Source organism: Chinchilla lanigera, unplaced genomic scaffold, assembly GCF_000276665.1.
Source record: "Chinchilla lanigera isolate Chin_1 unplaced genomic scaffold, ChiLan1.0 scaffold00019, whole genome shotgun sequence".
In the NCBI taxonomy this organism is placed as follows: domain Eukaryota; kingdom Metazoa; phylum Chordata; class Mammalia; order Rodentia; family Chinchillidae; genus Chinchilla; species Chinchilla lanigera.
Window position 1 is genome coordinate 23199298 of NW_004955420.1, and position 17789 is coordinate 23217086.

Consider the following 17789-nt stretch of genomic DNA (forward strand, 5'->3'; position numbering starts at 1 on the left):
CAATAAATGAAGCTGGTATTACTTGACACTTTGGTCTTTTGGCAGATATGGAATTTTAATGCCATACTGGTCAGCTGGTCAGGATCCTAAGCTGGCCTCTGAAATCAGATGTCAGGGAATGTGAACCTCTGTCCTGCCAACTCTGTCTTCAGTCGTTATCTCTCTGACATTCTAAGTCTCATCCACTGTCCCATACCCAAACTCCACAAATCATTTAATATCTCTGGGTTTTGGAATTTACTAAGCCCATGAATTCGCTTAAAAAAAAAAAAAATACAGGGTCTCACTGTACAGTTCAGGCTGGCCTTGAACGCACTATGTAGCCCAGGTTGGCCTCAAACTCACAGTGATCCTCCTGCCTCAGCCTCCCAAGTGCTGGGATTACAGGTGTGTGCCATCACGTATGGCGACATTGCTCCTTTTGAGTACAGCTGTTTCTTTCACTTGTGAGCCACCAGAGCTTCCGTGTAACGTGCTGTGGCCCCATGTACAGGTCTTCGTGAGGACAGCCGAACAGCTGGGGCAGGATACAGACTGGAACAGATTAGTGACATCACCAAGAGGCCAAAGATGCAGCAGCAAGCACAGTCAAACTCTCACTACCCCCCCTTTTTTGTTTGTTTTGTTTTATTGGTGTTTTTGTTTTTGTTTTTGTCTTTTTGAGACAGGGTCTCGCTATACAGTTCAGGCTGGCCTTGAGGTCACTTTGTAGCCCAGGCTGGTCTCAAACTCAAAATGATCCTCCTGCCTCAGCCTCCCAAGTGCTGGGATTACAGGCATGTGCCACCACGCCCCACCTTTGTTGGTTTTTTGAGACAGGGTCTCACTATTCATTTCAGCCTGGCCTTAAGCTCACTTTGTAGTCCAGGCTGGTCTCAAACTTGCAACAATCCTTCTGCCTCAGCCTCCTGAGTGCTAGGATTACAGGCATACGCCACCACGCCCAGTACTTTTTCCCTTTTGAACAAGACGAACGCCCCCCGCTTGTACCTTGGGGAGCGCTGAGTCTTAGCGAATAGTGAGACTGGACACTACCATTTTGCCTCCTATGGCTTAGATCAAGTGTCCCCCAACAGCCTCACGCACTCCTAGGCAGGGCTTTGGGAGGATGACTGAAGCACGGGCAGTTCAGCCAACTGACTTGTTAGCAGGTAGGGTCTGGCTGGAAGGGGTGGCTCACTCTGGGCCTGTCCCCACTTCTCTCTCTGCTTCTTGGCCATCACAAGGCCAGGATGTAAGCGGCTCTTCCTCCTCTGTGCTTCTCTGTCATGCCGTTGCTGCCTGGAAGCCAACTGACTGTGGACTATCTGTGAACCCCAATAAACTTCTGCTCTTTAATTGGTGGGTTTACTTTGTCCCAGCAACCAGGAAGTGACTACGATATTGTCCACCTTACAGATGAAGAAACTGAATCTGATGGACATTCGGGAACGGGCTCAAGCTCCACAATTAGTCAGAACCTCAATTTCAATCCAGATCTCTTTGACTGCAGCAACATGATGAGGGTTGGATCTATTTGATGAAGACTAGAGCCCTGTGATGGTTAATGTTGCTATGTCAACAAGTGGACTTCAAATGCCTAGCAGATTCGTAAAGTACAGTTCTAGATGTATCTAGGTGGGTCATGGAGGTTTGATCTTGGGTACTATATATGGTCCTCTGGTCTCCTTCCTTTCTGGCATGGTTCTCCTGCTCTGCCTCCCAGTTGACATGAACTAAGCATCTTTGCTGTGCCACAGCCTCTGCCAGGATGTCTCTGCCTTGGAGCCAGTCCACCATGGACTGGCTCCCCTGAGACCATAAGCCGAGTTAAATCCCTCCTCCTTTGAGTTGTGGGTGTCAGGTATCTGTCTCAGCAGTGGGACAGCTGATGCTTACAGTTGCTGTGAGGATTAGGTGAGCTCATGAGGATAAAAATGAAACAGAAGAGGAGCTGGGGATTTAGCTCAGCGGCAAAAGCGCCTGCCTGGCAAGCGCAAGGTCGTGAGTTCGGTTCCCGGTACCAGAGCAAAAAAAAAAAAAAATGAAACAGAAGAACAGTCACCAAAGGGAAGAAATAATCTTAATCACCTTTGTATCCCCAGTGCCTGGCACATTGTTGGTGACCAATATCTTTTAAAAAAATAAATCTATGAATGTATGAGTGAATAAATGGGTGAGTGAATATGGAAATGAGCCACCTAGCGCAGGTGGCTAGAATGCAAGAGGCGTTGGAAGGTGATTCTTTTTTCTCCTTCACTCTGAAGCGTGGAGGGCCTCTTTGCAGTCCGTGCCTGGCAGTGTGCAGGCCTTGATGACTGTGCAGGTGGAATGCCTGGCTCTCAGGAGCTCTGAGCCTTCGAGGCCATGAGGAACTGCTTGCCCTTTCAGCCACAAGTACAGGCTGGGGTTCCCACGGTCAGGGCTTCCCTCCTCAGCAGGATAAGGGCCACCCCCATCTTCCTAACTGCCCCGCTCCAGATGTTACCCAGACTCAGTAGTGGAGCAGCTGCCGTCCGTTCCTCCACTCTGTCTCTCCAGGGCTTCAAATCTCAGTCCCCTGTCTCTGGTGAGTGAGTGAATGAGTGTCTAGAAGAATGCCTGGCACATAGTGGTTGCTCAGTAAACATTAGTGGACGGGGGAAATGAATAAACAAAAACAGGACTGAAGGGAGAGACAGGCTGACTGACGTGGGTCTGTTTATTGGCATAGGGTCCTACATGGCCAAGATCACACCCTCCCACCCTCTTCCCTGTAAAAATAAACTCTGTCCTCCCCTCTCCCTGCTCTGTCTGCTTGGTCCAGGGAGACTCTGTCACCCCCAAGACTCATGCCCTGAAAGGTAGGAACCAGCACCCTCTACACACCCACTTTCCCTCTCAGCCAGGGCTGGGACCAGCAGGAAAGCTTAAATAAAGGTCCTTTGGCTTCCACTGAGTGCCAAGCATAGCGGGGCTGCCCGCGAGGGTGGGCAGCAGTGTGTGACATCAGCACAAGGCGCGCAGGGCTGGTGGGGGCCGAGCCCACTACCAAGCGGGCGCTGCGTGAGTCCAGGAGGAGCTGGGGAGGCACAGCGGGCCCCCGACCCGCAAGCTCACTGAGTTGGAGCCGTAAGAGGCAGCCTCCTTCCTGCGGGAGCTGGCCCCCGACCCAGGCCTCCTCCGGGCTGGGTGACACGGAGGGCTATCACAGTGAACGGTGGGGGCTCCGCTGGAGGCAGGGCCACCCCCAAGCAGAGGCACAGTGTGGTAGTGGAGGGGGGCCTGGACTCTTGTCACCTGCGATGTGGAGGTGCTGGGCCCAGCCCAGCTCGTGTGCGCTTTCTCCTAACCCAGGGGCCCCGGCCCTGGCCCTAGCGACAGCCGGCCATCCCCGCTCCGGCCCCAAAGTCTACCACACCTCGCACAGCTGCCCAGAGTTCATGGGGGAGCCCACAGGGCAGCCGAAGTGGCGCAGGAAGTCTCGGGAGTTGGAGAGCGTGCCCAGCACACGGAAGCGGGCAGGGCTGTGGGGGTCGGTCACCAGCCCCTCGTGAGAGCTCTCTGGTGTGCGGACCGAGCACCACACCTGCGGGCCGGGACAGACATGGGGACGCCTCGAAAAAGGCCGTATCAGGGGCACAAACCATCACTGCTGAGCCCTCTCCTCAGGGGGACCAGCGGGAGGTGCTGGGTGGGGTGTGTGCCCACATTTCAGCTCCAAGGACCGCAGGAGCCCTCTGTCCCCAAGTACTTCGACACAGGCAGCGAAAGCAGGGTCCCTCCTGGCTGCCTGCTGTCAGGCGAAACACCTGGGGGACATCCTGCCCAACCCCTGCCCCGCCCCTTCCTGCATTCCTGGCCCACGCTTCAGTGCTTCAGTGTCCTCCTCCGTCCCTACCCGCGGCAGCAAGGAGAGGCTCACCCGCCACACAAGCAGGGCAGCCCTGCTTTTGAGACCTGCAAAATCCTCCGGAAGACCTCTTCTTCCTCAGCCGCTCTTGCGGGCTCTGAGCCTTCTCATCCTCTTCCCCATGCCTCAACTTTGGCCCCGTTTCCCAGCCCCTTCCCTGAAGGCCTCCTCCTACTCCTGACCTCCTGGAGGGAGTAGCAAGCAGGGATCCCCAGGGCAAATACCTGGGCAAATCCCACGAAGAAGAGCTGGTGGTTGGTGAGCCCCACGGCTGGCAGCTGCTGCTCCTCCCCGTGCTTCCTCAGCCACGCTTTGTAAGCCTGGGAGAAGAGGGCAACAAGTGCCCAGGGCCCACTCTTCCCCCAGCCCTTCCCCCTGGGCTGCCGGGACGCTCACGTTGTAGGCTGCCTTCAGCCCCCCATTGTCGGCGATGTTCTCCCCCAGGGTCTGGCGGCCGTTGAGCCTCTCCCCGTTGACCTGGTACTGATTGTACTGCTCCTCCATGCAGGCCGTGTGGTTCTGGAAGGCTGCCAGCGACTCATTCTGCCACCAGGGCCTCAGGTTCCCTTCCTTGTCATACTCGCGCCCTAAGGAGAACTATCTGTGGGCCCCACCAGATGATAGCTCACCCCCCTGGGGGCAGGAGTGCCCCCCCCAGCACTGGCCCACAGACTCTACAGCCCCGAGGGTCCGCCCCCATCGTCCCACGCCTTTGCAGGAGACACTGGAACTCTAGGCTGGAGAGGACAATTTCGTGGGCCCCTACCTTGGTCATCAAAAGCATGTGTCAACTCGTGGCCCATGACCACACCAATGCCACCAAAGTTCAGGGCCCTAGGAAGGGAGTGATGACACAGTAGGGGGGCTTCTGAGTGCCCCCTCTGGCTCTGCTCTTGGCTCACCCACTGGCCCAGGCCCCGGCACCCAGTCCCGCCCGCCTCAGACACACTTGGGGTGGTTGCGGGCATAGAAGGGGGCCTGCAGGATGCCAGCAGGGAAGACGATTTCATTCTTGGTTGGAAGGTAGTAGGCGTTCACCGTCTGGGGAGTCATGCTCCACCTGCGGGAGGAAGGGGGAGAGACTGAGGTTCCTGACTCTCCTGGTGCTTTGCCAGGCCCAGAGGCCCTGCCCTACTTCCTGCAAGGGCCGTTGGACCACCCACCCCTGCAGACCTTCGCCCGCCTCCCTGCTGACCCCAGGAGCTGGGCTGCCCGCTCTCACTGGTCTCGGCTGGGAGGCTTTCGGAGCTGGTCAGCCATCACCTTGGCAGAGAAGTTGTACAAGTTCAACATGTTTTGGAAGAAAGAATCTTCAGAGACTTCATACTATGGGGATGTTGGGAGATAAAGCACAAATGAGTATGTGCTGGAGAAGATAACAGAGCCAGCCTGACTACTCATTGCCCACCTCTACGAGCCTCAGTTTTCCCACCTGTAAAATGGAAATAAAATAGTAGATGATTGCCAATATGTAAACGGTATGTATTCTGCACATACTGTATTTTTTAAAGCACACTGCCTTCTTCTGTTCTCAAAATAACCCTGCAAAGTGAATAACGGGAGGAGGAGGAGGAGAAGACACTGTTTGTGAAGGGATTGATATCATGGGTGGCTTTTTTTTCTAATTAATTTTGCAGACAGAGTGGTCTTGTCCGAGGTTACACAGTTAGTTAGGGGTAGAAACATGTCAGGATGCAAACCTGGCTCCGAGCCCCTGCTCTCCCTCATTAACACTACGTTTTACTGCCATCTGGCCTGCAGCCTGGCACACGGCCAGCACGCGGCAATGCCGGCAGCCAGAGGAGCCAGCAAGCACCTCCTTCCCTCCCAGCGTGTGAGCCCTAAGTGCGGAAGCAAGGGCGAAGGCCAGTACTCACCCCATCGTACACATCATCCAGCTCCTTAGGTTCCAGGATGAAGTCCGGGAAGCCAATCATATCATAGATGGCATCTGCCTGAAGAGACCAGGTTAAGGCTTCCCTTCCCAGCTGCAGGCAAAACGCAATTCTCCATCCCCACCTCGAGGTGCCGCTCCAGCCACGGCCACCGCTTACTTTCTCCTTGGCCGCCTGCCGGGTCTTCTCATCCATCCAAACCAGCTGGTCCAGGGCCTCCTCAAAAGCAGAGCGGATTTCGCTGATCATCCCCTCTGCCTGGGAGAGAGAAGCCGGAGTCAGCCTCCTTCTGCACTTCCTGTGCTCGGTCCATGCACCTTAGAGTCCATGCCTGTTCCTCCAGGGGAGCCCTGGGGACATCCAGACTCATGAAATAAGGCTGAATTCCCGGGGCAGAGAAGGAAAACCAAGAGTGGTGGCACAGCCTGTAACCCCAGCACTCTGGGAAGCCTGAGGCAGGAGGATTGTGAGCTCAGCCTGGGCAAGTTGGCAACTTAGAAAAATAAAACTTAAACAAGTAGGGCTGAGGCTGTAACTTAGCGGAAGGCCCTGGGTTCAGCAATCCCTAGTACTGCAAGAAGAAGGAGGAGGAGGAGGATCAGGAAGAGGAAAAGTATTTTTTTTAATTTTTTGGTACCAGGAATTGAACTCAAGACTTGCACTTGTCAGGCAGGCGCTATGCTGCTGAGCTATATCCCCAGGCCCCAGGAGGAGGAAAAGAATGCAGTGTTTGTGAAGGTACTGATATTATGGGTGGCTTTTTTTCTGATTAGTAAACATTTTAATTGCAATAATTAATACTATAATTTAATATAATACAATGACTTTTATCTGACTATGAGCATTAATAGAAAATTCGGAAAATTGAAACAAAGAGTTGAAGTAAAAAACAATTTATAATTCAATCACAGAGGTAATTTTTTTTAAAGTGAGACAGGATCCTGCTATGTACTGACCTGGAATTTACAATCTTCCTGCCTCAGCCTCCCAAATTCTTGGATTATAGGCATGTACCATCATACCCAGCTTCTTTTAACATTTTAATTATCTACTTTTAATGTAGTCCCCTGGCCAAGTATATGCATTTAAAATATGGAATTAGCCAGGTGTGGTGGCGCACGCCTGTAATCCCAGCACTCCGGAGGCTGAGGCAGGAGGATTGTTGCAAGTTCAAGACCAGCCTGGGCTATAAAGTGAGATCAAGGCCAGCCTGAACTGCATAGTGAGACCCTGTCTCAAAAAGGCAAAAAAAAATAAAATAAAATAAAATAAAATATGGAATTATTTTGTGTAACACACTTGGGGGGGCAGTAGTAGGGATTAAACCTAGGACCTGGCAATTACTCAGGCACTACACTTAAACCCCTTTTTAAATTTTTTCACTTTCATATCTTTTTTTTTAATACAGGGTCACACTATGTAGTTCAGGCTGGCCTTGAACTTGTGCAGTCCTCCTGCCTCAGCCTCCCAAGTGCTAGGATTATAGGCGTGCATCACCACATCCAGTTTGTTATTTATTTTTGAGACCAAGTCTCATTATATACCTCAGATTGGCCTCAAATTCATGACCCTCCTGCCTCATACACTGGAATGCTGGAATTACAGGCATGTACCACTAAGCCTGGCTCTTACTTTTATTTTTGAGGCACAGTTTTGCTAAATTGACCAGACTGGCCTTGAACTCAAGATCCTCCTGGCTCAGCCTCCAGAGTAGCTGAAACTATAGGCATGTGCCAGACCTCCTGTATCAATCTACCTTTTATTTATTTATTTTTAAAATTGGAAAACAGACCTTCAGCTGGGTGTGGCGGTGCTTGCCTATAATCCCAGCTACCCATGAGGCTGAGGCTGGAGAATTGAGAGTTCAAGGTCAGCTGGGCCACTTAAGGAGACCTTGTCTCAAAATTAGAAAGGATTGGGATTGTAATTTAGTGGTAGAGAGCTTGTCTAGGACGTTCAAGGCCAGGATTAGATCCCCAGTACCACCAAAAAGAGGGTAAAAAAGTCTTCAGGGTAAAAGCTGCCTTGTTATCCATCCTAACCTCAATTTGTTTTTTCTTTCCGCTATGGTTGGGCATTTAAACTGTTTTTATTTCCTCTGTTATAAACAACACTGTCATAAATACCCTTGTGGCTGAGCACAGTGGTGCACACCTATACTCCCAGGTACTCAGGAGGCTGAGGCAGGAAGATGGCAAGTTTGAGGCCAGTTTGTACAATTTAGCCAGATTCTGTCTCAAAATAAAAAATAAAAAGAGCTGGGTATGTAGCTTGGTGGCACAGTGCTTGCTTGGCATTCATGAGCTCCAATACCACACGCAGGAAAAAAAAAAAAGCCCTGTGGGTAAGACTGTAAGCACAACCATTATCCTGTCCTAATATAGTATTATTTTTCCTAATTACACAGATAATAAACTCAGTATAAAAACTTTATTAAAAATTATATACTTCAAAGAACAAAAAGTCCTCATAATCCCACTGCCCAAAGCAACAACTGTCCGTTTATTTATGAGTTTCCTTCCAGTTTTTTCTTTTTTTTTCTTTTTGTCTTTTTGAGACAGGGTCTCACTATGCAGTTCAGGCTGGCCTTCAGCTCACTTTGTAGCCCAGGCTGCAATGATCCTCCTGCCTCAGCCTCCAGAGTACTGGGATCACAGGCATGTGCCACCACGCCCCGTTTTCTTCCAGTTTTTTCTATATGAACAATGAATGTTAGATAAAACAAAAGACGGTGTTGGCAGAAGCCTGAGACTCACTATTTCCTTGCTTTGTCGGTCAAATGTGGCTTTCACGAAGAGGGACCCCAGAGCAAAGCCCAGGGCATCATCCGTGTTGGAGATACAGGTCTGCCACCGTGGCGTGCAGGACTAGAAAGGGACAAAGAGCCAGCCCTAGAAACAGCTCCATTACCTGGTCTCGGACCCGCTCAGCTCCGGACAACAGAGGCCTGGGTTTGGGTGTCGGCTCTCCACTGGACTCCAGGGAAGACAAAGCGTGATTCACACTGCCAGCCCCAGCAGCTCCCCATTCTACCCTCAGCACTCGCCTGCGCTCATGGTTCCAGAAGCTTCTCTGCCCAGCTTGACAACTCAGGCTCGTAACTAGTTGGTCCCCATGACAGGAACCTGGGTGCCGCCCCACCTTCCTCCACCTCCAAAACCCTCCCATCGATCACTGGTGCTCGCTAACTACTTTTGCGTCACTGTCCACTTCCTGGCCCTTCCACGCGGTCTTCTTTCTCATTAGCGCACTTCAGTTAAGCTGAGTTTTCCTGCATGTAGATAACACACCCATATACACCTAGGAAGCCCTGAGCACATCCACCCCATTAACCTCCCTCCCACTCCCTCCCTACGCCCCTCCCTCTTCTCTAATCGTCTCCCTCTACTTTCAGCTCCTCTTTTTATTTGTCTTCTAAATTTCACATATGAGAGGATACATATAATCCTTGTCTTTCTGAGTGGGCTTATTTCACCCAGCATGATGATCTCCGGTCCCACCCGCTTTCCTGTAAATGACACCTTCTCTCTCTTCTTTCTGGCTGAGTAATAATCCACTGCAACACTACCAGCTCCTGCTGAAAACTGCAGTTGTCTCCTGACTAGTCCGACTCCATTCCCAACCCCTTCCCTGCTGCTCCCTTTCAAGAGATCATTTCATACATAACCTGGCTCTGATTCTGCTCACCTGTGATCACACCCTGGTTCCCATGTGAAAGAATCAGGAGCAGACTTCACACCGCAGCCAGGCCCTTTCCTGGATGCCCTAGACCCGCTTTACCAAACTCAGCCTCTCTCTCGCCCTGTTCCCGAGCTCCTACCGGAACACGAGCAAACCCGCCACGCCCCTTCCGGCCTCTGGGCACCTGCACATGCTCTTCCTTCCGGTGAGCTTCCCTTCTCTCTGCCGCTGGGAGAGCTCATTCTTCAAATGCACCTTCCTAAAGAAACTTGTCCTGACGCCATCCCCATTGTTCCACCTCTGTCCTCCCCCACTTACTGGGCATCTTGAAATGAGAGCAGCATGCGTGCGACCCTTCATCCTCATCAAAGCTTGGTGCCCACTATACCGCGCATGGGGTAGGGGCCTCACTTACGCTAGCTCAGAGGATCCTCAGGCCAACCCTGCAAGTTATTCCTGCTTTACAGACAAGGAATCGGGGAACAGAGAGGCTGGGGGACATGCCCAAGGCCCCACAGGCTAAAAGTCAGAGGTATTGCAAATTCTGTGCGGTGCGCTTGCACCTGGCACCCTGGAGGTGGGAGGCCTCAGCTAGGGTGGATGGGAAGGCGGGGCAGGGCCGGGGAGCCCACCTTCTTCGTGCCGTACAAGGTCTCCAGCAGCTTCTCTTGTGCAGACTCAAAGCGCCGGTCCAGGCTCGTGGTTGTCTTCTGCACCAGGTTCCAAATCAGGTAATTGTTCAGGACGCTGGCATCCACAACAGGAAATAAGGAAAGGGCAGGTGGGGTGCCTTCTCCCTCTCCTCCACAACTGTCCCCAGGAACATGCACATGGGTGGCAGGAGTCCTGGGAGGGTCATGGGGAAGCTATCCTGGAGCCCCCCTCACCCTGGAGCCAGACACCTGCCTGCAGAGATCAGCTTCGAGCAAGGTGTAGAATCGGAGTTCACAAAGGGCACCTTGAAATTCTCACCCAGGCAGCCTCACTTGATGTTTGGGAGGTCCAAACCTTCTGTTTGGCTATGCCAGTCCACTGTGCCCAGTACCTGCCAGACACCTCCTCAGAGTCTTGAGTCCGCCTTCCCCTTACATCTTGGGGTCCCCCTCACCTTGGTTCTGTGCGGTTGATGAGGTCTGACACCTGCTGCAAATAATCCATGCCATACACCACCACAGGCTCAGAGTCACCCAACTCCAAGGGTGCCAGCAAGAAAGACAGGAACTCGAGCCAGTCCACCGAGGGCGCCAGAGCCTGAGAGCAAACAGGATCTCAGGCTTCCTCGCCTGTCAGCTGGGCTTCCAGCATACCCCTCCCCCATGGATGTGCGGTAGCCTGGGAGTCCTTCCCGTTGCCATGGCAACAGCTCCTGGCAGCTTGATGACTCCTTCCTTCAATAAACCCTTTCCAGGCCTGCAGGCCCCTCAAGCTTGGTGCCAAACCACTTACTATACAAGGGGAACCACCAATTGTGATACTCAACCGCAGCACAGATATCCAAATATTCTCATAACAGTTGATAAAATACCACTCCCCTGACACTTCCCACATACCTGGCCCCTCCTCCAGAACCTCCCCTTCCCTCACCATAATCTGACACCAGAAAGGGTGACCCCAGGCACAGGAGCCTCCAGGAGACATTTCCATAGCCTTTCTGATTGTCTGGGGTTTTTTGTTTTTGTTTTTCCTTTTTGAGACAGGGTGTCACTATGCAGTTCAGGCTGGCCTTGAGCTCACTTTGTAGCCCAGGCTGGTCTCGAACTGACAAGATTCTCCTGCCTCAGCCTCCCAAGTGCTGGGGTTTCAGGAGTGCGCCACCACGATCAGCTCTCTGATTGTTTTTGCTTGTTTTGTTTTGTTTCATTGAGACAGGGTTTCACTCTGTAGCACAAGCTGGTCTCAAACTCTAAGTGCTAGTACTACAAGTGCACACCACAAGGTTTGGCCAAGTATACATTTTAAACACGATCTTCCCATGCATCCACAGGCAACAAGCCACCAAGGGGTGGGCCTGTGAGAGGAGGCATAAAATGATCACGAGTTTTCTTTCCAAGACAGCTGTAGTTAGTATAGCTGGGAAGCTCAGAAAAGCAGGGAAATGATCTGACCAGCTGCCTCAGAAAGAAGGGAAGCTGGTGGGCCTCTGCCTGCCCCACCTGCAGCTCCGAGATGCTCATCTTGTGATAGATCTTCTCCTCGTCGCGCCGTTGGTCCTGGGGCACCGTGATGTTGGCCAGCTGTGTTTCCAGCTCCAGGACCTGCCACATCTGCTCCCGGGTGGAGGCTGGCGGTCCACCCAGCAGCAGCCCCAGCTCCTCCATGTAGTCCAGGTAGGCAGTGAGCACCTGCAAGGATCCCCTTGTCCTCAGAGCCCAAGGCTGAGGTCTGTTCCGGCTCCTGCCTCTGCACCCCGACCCGGGTTTTCTGTTTGACCCTCCTTTAAGAAGCCTTCCTGGGTGACCCGGTTTCTTACCACTCTGCTCTGTCTTGCTTATGTATTTGTACACTTATTTGCCATCTACCTCTCCCAGGAAAGCACTGCTCAATGCAGCAGCTGTTCACCCATGGATCCTAAGGGCCTCGGCAGGGCCAAGCACAAATTCTGTTCTCTGTAAGCATTGTCCAGTGCGGGTCCTGCTTCCCATACTGCTTTGCTTTCCCATTTCCTAGAGCCTTTCTGGTTGTGCCAGCCTATTGGAGGCACTGAACATCTGACCAGGTCCCTTAGGGAATTTGGCTCCCCGGCAGCCTCGAGCCCTTCCACCTCTCATCCTGCCAGGCCTCAAATCTGCTGCTTTCTCCGTTCCCCTCTGCTCCAAGGGAGAGAAAAGCACAGAAAAGAAACACTGAGTGATAACTGGTGTACACACGGATCAGGCTGCTAGGGCTTTCCATCCATGCCCCTCAGCCAGTCCAAAAAGTGGCTGTCGGTCCCATGTCACACAGAAGAGCAGCTTGGGAAGGTGACACAGCGGACTCCAAGTACAAATGATCACCCGAGCTCCTTGAGAATGGGGCTGTTTGCTTTGTTCACCACTGCACAGTGTCTGCAGCGCAGCAGGTGCTTGATTGGAGGACAGGGATGCAAATCCTGGAGCAGACCCCGAGCACTCGGGTCCTCTCCCAGAGCCCAGGTCCCACTGTTCACCTGTGGTCCCACAGCCCCTCCCCTCGTCCACTTCAGTTTTACATCCCTTAATATCAAGTCTCTAAAGTGCAGACTTTCTCCCTCTGACCTTCCTGTTACTTGCTGCTGATACCAAGAGGAGAGGTTTAGTCTGTTTGTTTGTTTGTTTGTATGTTTGCTTGCTTGCTTGCCTTTGCAGTACTGGAGATTGAACTCAGAGCCTTCAAACTGTACTAACCGCTCCCCCTCCCCCCCCCCGATCTTTTTTAATTTCTTTAATTTGAGGCAGTTTCTCACTACGTCTTTTCAATTGCCTAGGCTGATTTGAACTTGGGATCCTCCTGCCTCAGCCTCCCAGAGTGCTGGGATTACAGGCGTGTGCCACTGTGCCCAGCTAGAAAGAGGAGAGTACCAACCCCAGTCATCTCAGCTCCTGAGGGGGACGGTTGGCTCAACCAAGGGACCTCACAGTAGCCTTTTCCCTACCTCCTCATCTCCAGCCAAAGACTCGCTTCTGAGACTTTTCGGTAACCTTCTGCACTCACCCTTCCCTAGACCCTGGCAGGAGACCTCCTGCCCAAGGCAACCAGTGGCACCCAGAGGGCCAAAGCCAAGGCCTTCCCAAGTGTCGGGGGAGGTAGCTGTCTCCCTCCTCTCCACACTCTCCTCTCCCGAACTCATGATGCCAAAGTCACGTATCTGTTCACACCACTTAGGGCTTTCTCTTTCCTCTGGCGGAGGGAGACGAGTAACCCATCTGCCCCCCTCTGTGCACGTGTAAGATGGGTCTCCTTCCCGTCCAGGCAGGCGGTCGCTCTCCCCGCCTGCGCCCTCTTTCCTGGACACATCAATGGGTCGCTCATCTGCCTCAGAGGCTTTGTGAAGCTGCTCCCCTTGTTCGGCCCACCCTCAACCCCCTTGGCCCTAGCTTGGGGACCCCGGCTTCTCTAGCAGAGCCCCCACGACTGTGAACAGGGCTCTGTGTGACCAGCTAGCTCAGGTCTGCTCCGCCACACAGGGGGAAGTGACAACGTGTTGTTCACCGCTCCCCTAGAGGAGGCTCTGGCTGAGGAGTGCTGGGGAACTGGCGGCATAGGACAACAGGAAGACCGAGGACTGTCCGGTCGTCCTACTCCGGGGCATGCTCCTTTACGGACGCTTCCCCCCAACCCTTAAACACAAGGCTCCCTCCTCGCCTGTCTCCCGTCTTTCCACTTCTCTCTGCGGCCCGAGCCTTTGTCTTGGTTTGTCAAGGAGATGACGCCCACAGCCTCTGGCTGCCTGCTTCCTGTCCTGTCCTTTCTGCTTTCCCACAGAGAAGCTGCCCGGGGCCCTGGAAGGCGCACATCTAAGATGAGTGTCTGCCACATGTGCTTGCAGCCCTTGCCCCAAGTCTCTCTACAGACGCCCTGGCACCCCACCACCATCACTCAGGCTCTCAGCCTCAGCTGTCTTCGCCCCTTCCCTCTTCCCATCCGGTCACCAACAAATCACGATTCTTACCGGTTGAGTCCTTTGAAACCCTGGCTTCCTGCCTCCCCTCTGTGGTGTCTTCCCTTACTGCTCCCAGCCTGGGGGACTGCAGAGACTCCTAACTCACAGCGAGGCGCCCTCCCACACAGCTTCTCTGCCCCCAGCCAAACTGGCTCCCAGGAGCTGCTCACCCCTAAGTGGCTCTCACAGGGCTGTAAGCTCCTCGGTGAGGCATTCCACATCCCCTCTAGTAACCCTTGGCCAGCTTTCCAGCACCTACATACTTTTGCTTTTGTACTGGGGACTAAAATACAGGGGCACTCTACCCCTGAGCTACATTCATCCTCTCCCCTTTGTATGTTTGTTTGTTTGTTTGTTTTTTTCCGGTACCAGGAATCGAACTCACGACCTTGTGCTTGCCAGGCAGGCGCTGTGCCGCTGAGCTAAATCCCCAGCCCCGCCTCTCCCCTTTTCAAATCTTTTTTTTTTTTTTTTTAAATTTTCTTTTTTTTTTTTTTTTTTTTTTTTGTTTTTTTTTTTTTTTTTTTTTTTTAAATTTTGAGACAGGATCTCACTAAATTACCCAGGATGGCTACAAACTTGCAATCCTTCTGCCTCAGCCTCCAGAGTAGTTGGGCTCCTGTTTGCTTTGAGCACCACTTCTTGCCAAACCGGACCCACTCCACTGTGGGAATACACCTGCCTTTCTCTCCTCAGCACTTTGGTTTCACCCGTTCTCTCCACCCGGACTGGACTTTTTCACCCCTGTGCATTCTACAGGACCTGGCTCAAACTCAGTCTCTTCAGGAAAACTCTGGAAACCAAGTCTCCCCCGAATCCCAGAGATCCTCTTTTGAGCCTCATTCCTGGCTGCATGCACCTCAGTCAACACTGACAGCTTCTTGTGACAGTGTCTCTGAAACTCACACCTCAGAGTTCCGTGCTGCACCTGGTATGCAGTGGGCACCTATAAAACGTTTGCTGAGGTTGAGGGTAGCTCAGTGGTAGAGCACTTGCCTAGCATGCATGAGGCCCTGGGTTTCAATCTAAAGAGGAGGAGAAGGAAGAAGTTTTCTTGGGAAGATAAGAGGAAGGAAAGCTGGGCGTGGTGGCGTACGCCTGTAATCCCAGCACTCGGGAGGCTGAGGCAGGAGGATCCTTGGGAGTTTGAGACCAGCCTGGGCTACAAAGTGAGCTCAAGACCAGCCTGAACTGCATAGCGAGACCCTGTCTCAAAAAGACAAAAAACAAAAAAAAAAAAAAAAGGAAGGAAAGAAGGAAGGAAAAAAATGGTAGAAAGAGCAGTTAGCCCACTAGGCAACAGGAGGGGCTCACCTCCCCACTCTGACCCTTGACAAAGAGAAAAGTAGATGGGGATCAGAGAGTGTATGTGTACTACCAAAAGCATAAGGGCTGGGAATGGGGTTCTCAGCATGCTCCTTACTTTCTCATTGGCAGTTCTGTTTAAGTAGTAATCTCGCGAGGGCAGGAAGAGCCCAGACTGGTCCACCTGCAAGAGCAAGGAAAGCAGCTGAGCCCCCTGCGGCCAGCCCCGGGCGCTGGACTCCTGGGGTGGGCTGGGGGTGCGGAAGGAGTCTGGACTCTGAAGAGGAAGTCTGCGCCCCTCCCCGGCCACCCCCAGCACAGCACCTGGATGACGTTGCTGTTGGAACTCTTAGAGTCGGCGCTGATGTAGACAGTGAAGAAGGGGGTGGCCCTGTAGGTCCCCGCCACTGCCTTCAGAACCTCCATGAAGTTGTCCTGGTCCCAGGGACCCGTAATGTTCCAACCACCAATCTGAGTAGAAATCGTAAGTGGAAGCTCTGGCGTCGGGGGCCCCCAAAGCTCTCTTGGACCGGGTCCTCTTCCCAAAGCCCCTCCCACTCCCCCGGCCTCGGCCACCCAGCACCCTGCCTTGTCAATGAGGTCCCGCAGGGGCTGGGCGCCCAGATCCTCGATGCGCTCCACCTGCAGGCAGGACAGGTAGAAGCGCTGCGTCTTCCGCTCGGCTTCGCTGCTAGAGTTGAAGGTGGCGTTCTCTGCGGGTAGAGCATGGAGCGCAGGCGGCGCACAGGTTAACTCCAAGGGGGAGACCCCAGCTCTGGACCCCTCCTTGCCCTGCCAGTGAGCAGTCTCCTAATGTAGACCCAAGAAGATGGCCCCAACCAGCAAACTGCGGCTTCCTGTCCCCCTCAAATCTACCTCGGCACTACAAGGTCCCTGGTACTTACCACAGTGCCATTGTACTCAGAAGTCTGCCCCCCTCAAACCCATCCCAGGAGAGCCCCCACCCCCGTTCTCTGCATGCGCTTCCTCAAGCGTGCTCAGAGCAATCCATTGTCTGCTTCCTCTCCCGTGGACATTTATTGAACACCTACTAAGTGCCAGGCCCTGTGATGGATTGGAGGCATAGGTCCTCCTCGACATCCCAACTCACCAAGCACGTGCTTCAGTATGGCCTGGTTCTGGTCCCACAGGCTGTTGAAGGTGTTCCAGCGAGAGCGCCCGTCAGGCAGGGGGTTCTTCCGAATCCAGCCTCCGCAGGAGAACTGGTAAAAGTCCTCACAGGGGCTCACTCCACGGTCCAGGGACTCCAGGATTTTCCCGGCCACTCGAACGCAGGCTTCCGTGAGACACATGCTTCGGGATGGGTCTGCCGCAGGGGACGTGGCCAGCGGGCAGGAGATGCTCAGTTACCAGAAGGGTCGCGAGTGCCAGAAGACTGGAAAACTGGGCCCCAACCCCAGAAACTTGTAGCCGCCTCAACCTCCAGAGTCCCCACGCCTAGGAGGGATGGTGACCAGTTTGGGCCCACCTACCTCTGTGGTCCTGGACCCCCAGGGCCACCAGGCAGCCCAGGAGCAGAGCAGCCAGCAGTAGAGAGACACCCATCAAGGCCAGCTCCAGCTGTGTGTGTGAGCCTAAGAGTTGTGTTGTGCCCTTCCGGAGCCCCACCTGGGAGCACAGGGGGACAGAATGCAGCTGAGCGCTGAGCAGGGGCCGCTCAGATTACACCGACCTCCCGGAGGGGGAAGACACAGGGCCCCGGCAACCAGGCCCATTTTTTTGGGGGGGGGGGTTTCTCCGGTACCAGGAACCGAACTCACGACCTTGCGCTTGCCAAGCAGGCGCTTTTGCCGCTGAGCTAAATCCCCAGCCCCAGGCCCGTTTTATGCAACGTCATGGCTTAGTATCGCCTCACCGTAGTCCTAGCGCAGAGGCCAGAGCAGGCGCGGAGCTGGGGGCAGGTGGCCCTCCGGAACAGCCCAGAGCTTCTGGGCGCGCCAGGCGTCAGGCCGGGCCCAGGGCCTGGTGAAGAAGGGGGAGCCCCCTTGCCCACCTCCAGGGCGTCAGCGGAGGCCCCGCGCTCCCCGGGGGTCTCGGGAGCATCCTCCTCCCGCAGCGTGGCCCGCGTGTACTCCACCATCTGCCAGAAGAGCGGGGCGCCCGGCGGGTCAGGCACGGGGGGCTGCGGCCCAGCCCTGCCCACCTGCCGCGCTGTGGGCCTGCGGTCCCCCGGGACGCCGTGTCCCCACCCCCGCGCGCAGGGCCCTCTCGGCGCCCGGATCCCCTGCCCGGGCCGCCCGCGCCCTGAGCCCTCCGCCGGGATCCCCTCCCCAGAGCCCGGGCTCCCACTCACGTTGCCGCGGCCGCCCAGCTCCTGCAGCGCGACGTTCATGGTGGAGCCGGGCCGGGCAGCGTCTCAGGGCTCCGGCCGGGTGACCCCCTCCGGGGCCGCGGCCCC

The 17789-nt window shown here is 54.2% G+C and overlaps 1 protein-coding gene across 2 annotated transcripts; it reads right to left on the minus strand.

Annotated features, from left to right (window-relative positions):
* Positions 1-329: 329 nt before the first annotated feature.
* On the minus strand, positions 330-17781 carry Ece2 (endothelin converting enzyme 2). Of its 2 annotated transcripts, none has more exons than XM_013513360.1 (19): positions 17685-17781; positions 17247-17471; positions 16864-16999; positions 16482-16697; positions 15959-16083; positions 15695-15841; positions 15489-15554; positions 11601-11789; positions 10556-10698; positions 10080-10194; positions 8523-8633; positions 5926-6024; positions 5749-5826; positions 5094-5197; positions 4821-4931; positions 4638-4705; positions 4268-4458; positions 4096-4191; positions 330-534 (listed from the first exon to the last, which is right to left on the minus strand). In XM_013513360.1, the coding sequence occupies exons 1-19, from the start codon at positions 17721-17723 to the stop codon at positions 382-384; spliced, it is 2412 nt and encodes an 803-aa protein (XP_013368814.1). In that variant the 5' UTR covers positions 17724-17781; the 3' UTR covers positions 330-381. The 2 variants fall into 2 exon arrangements, with proteins under 2 accessions (XP_013368814.1, XP_005383398.1); XM_005383341.2 differs by lacking the exon at positions 330-534 and adding an exon at positions 2629-3547.
* Positions 17782-17789: the final 8 nt, after the last annotated feature.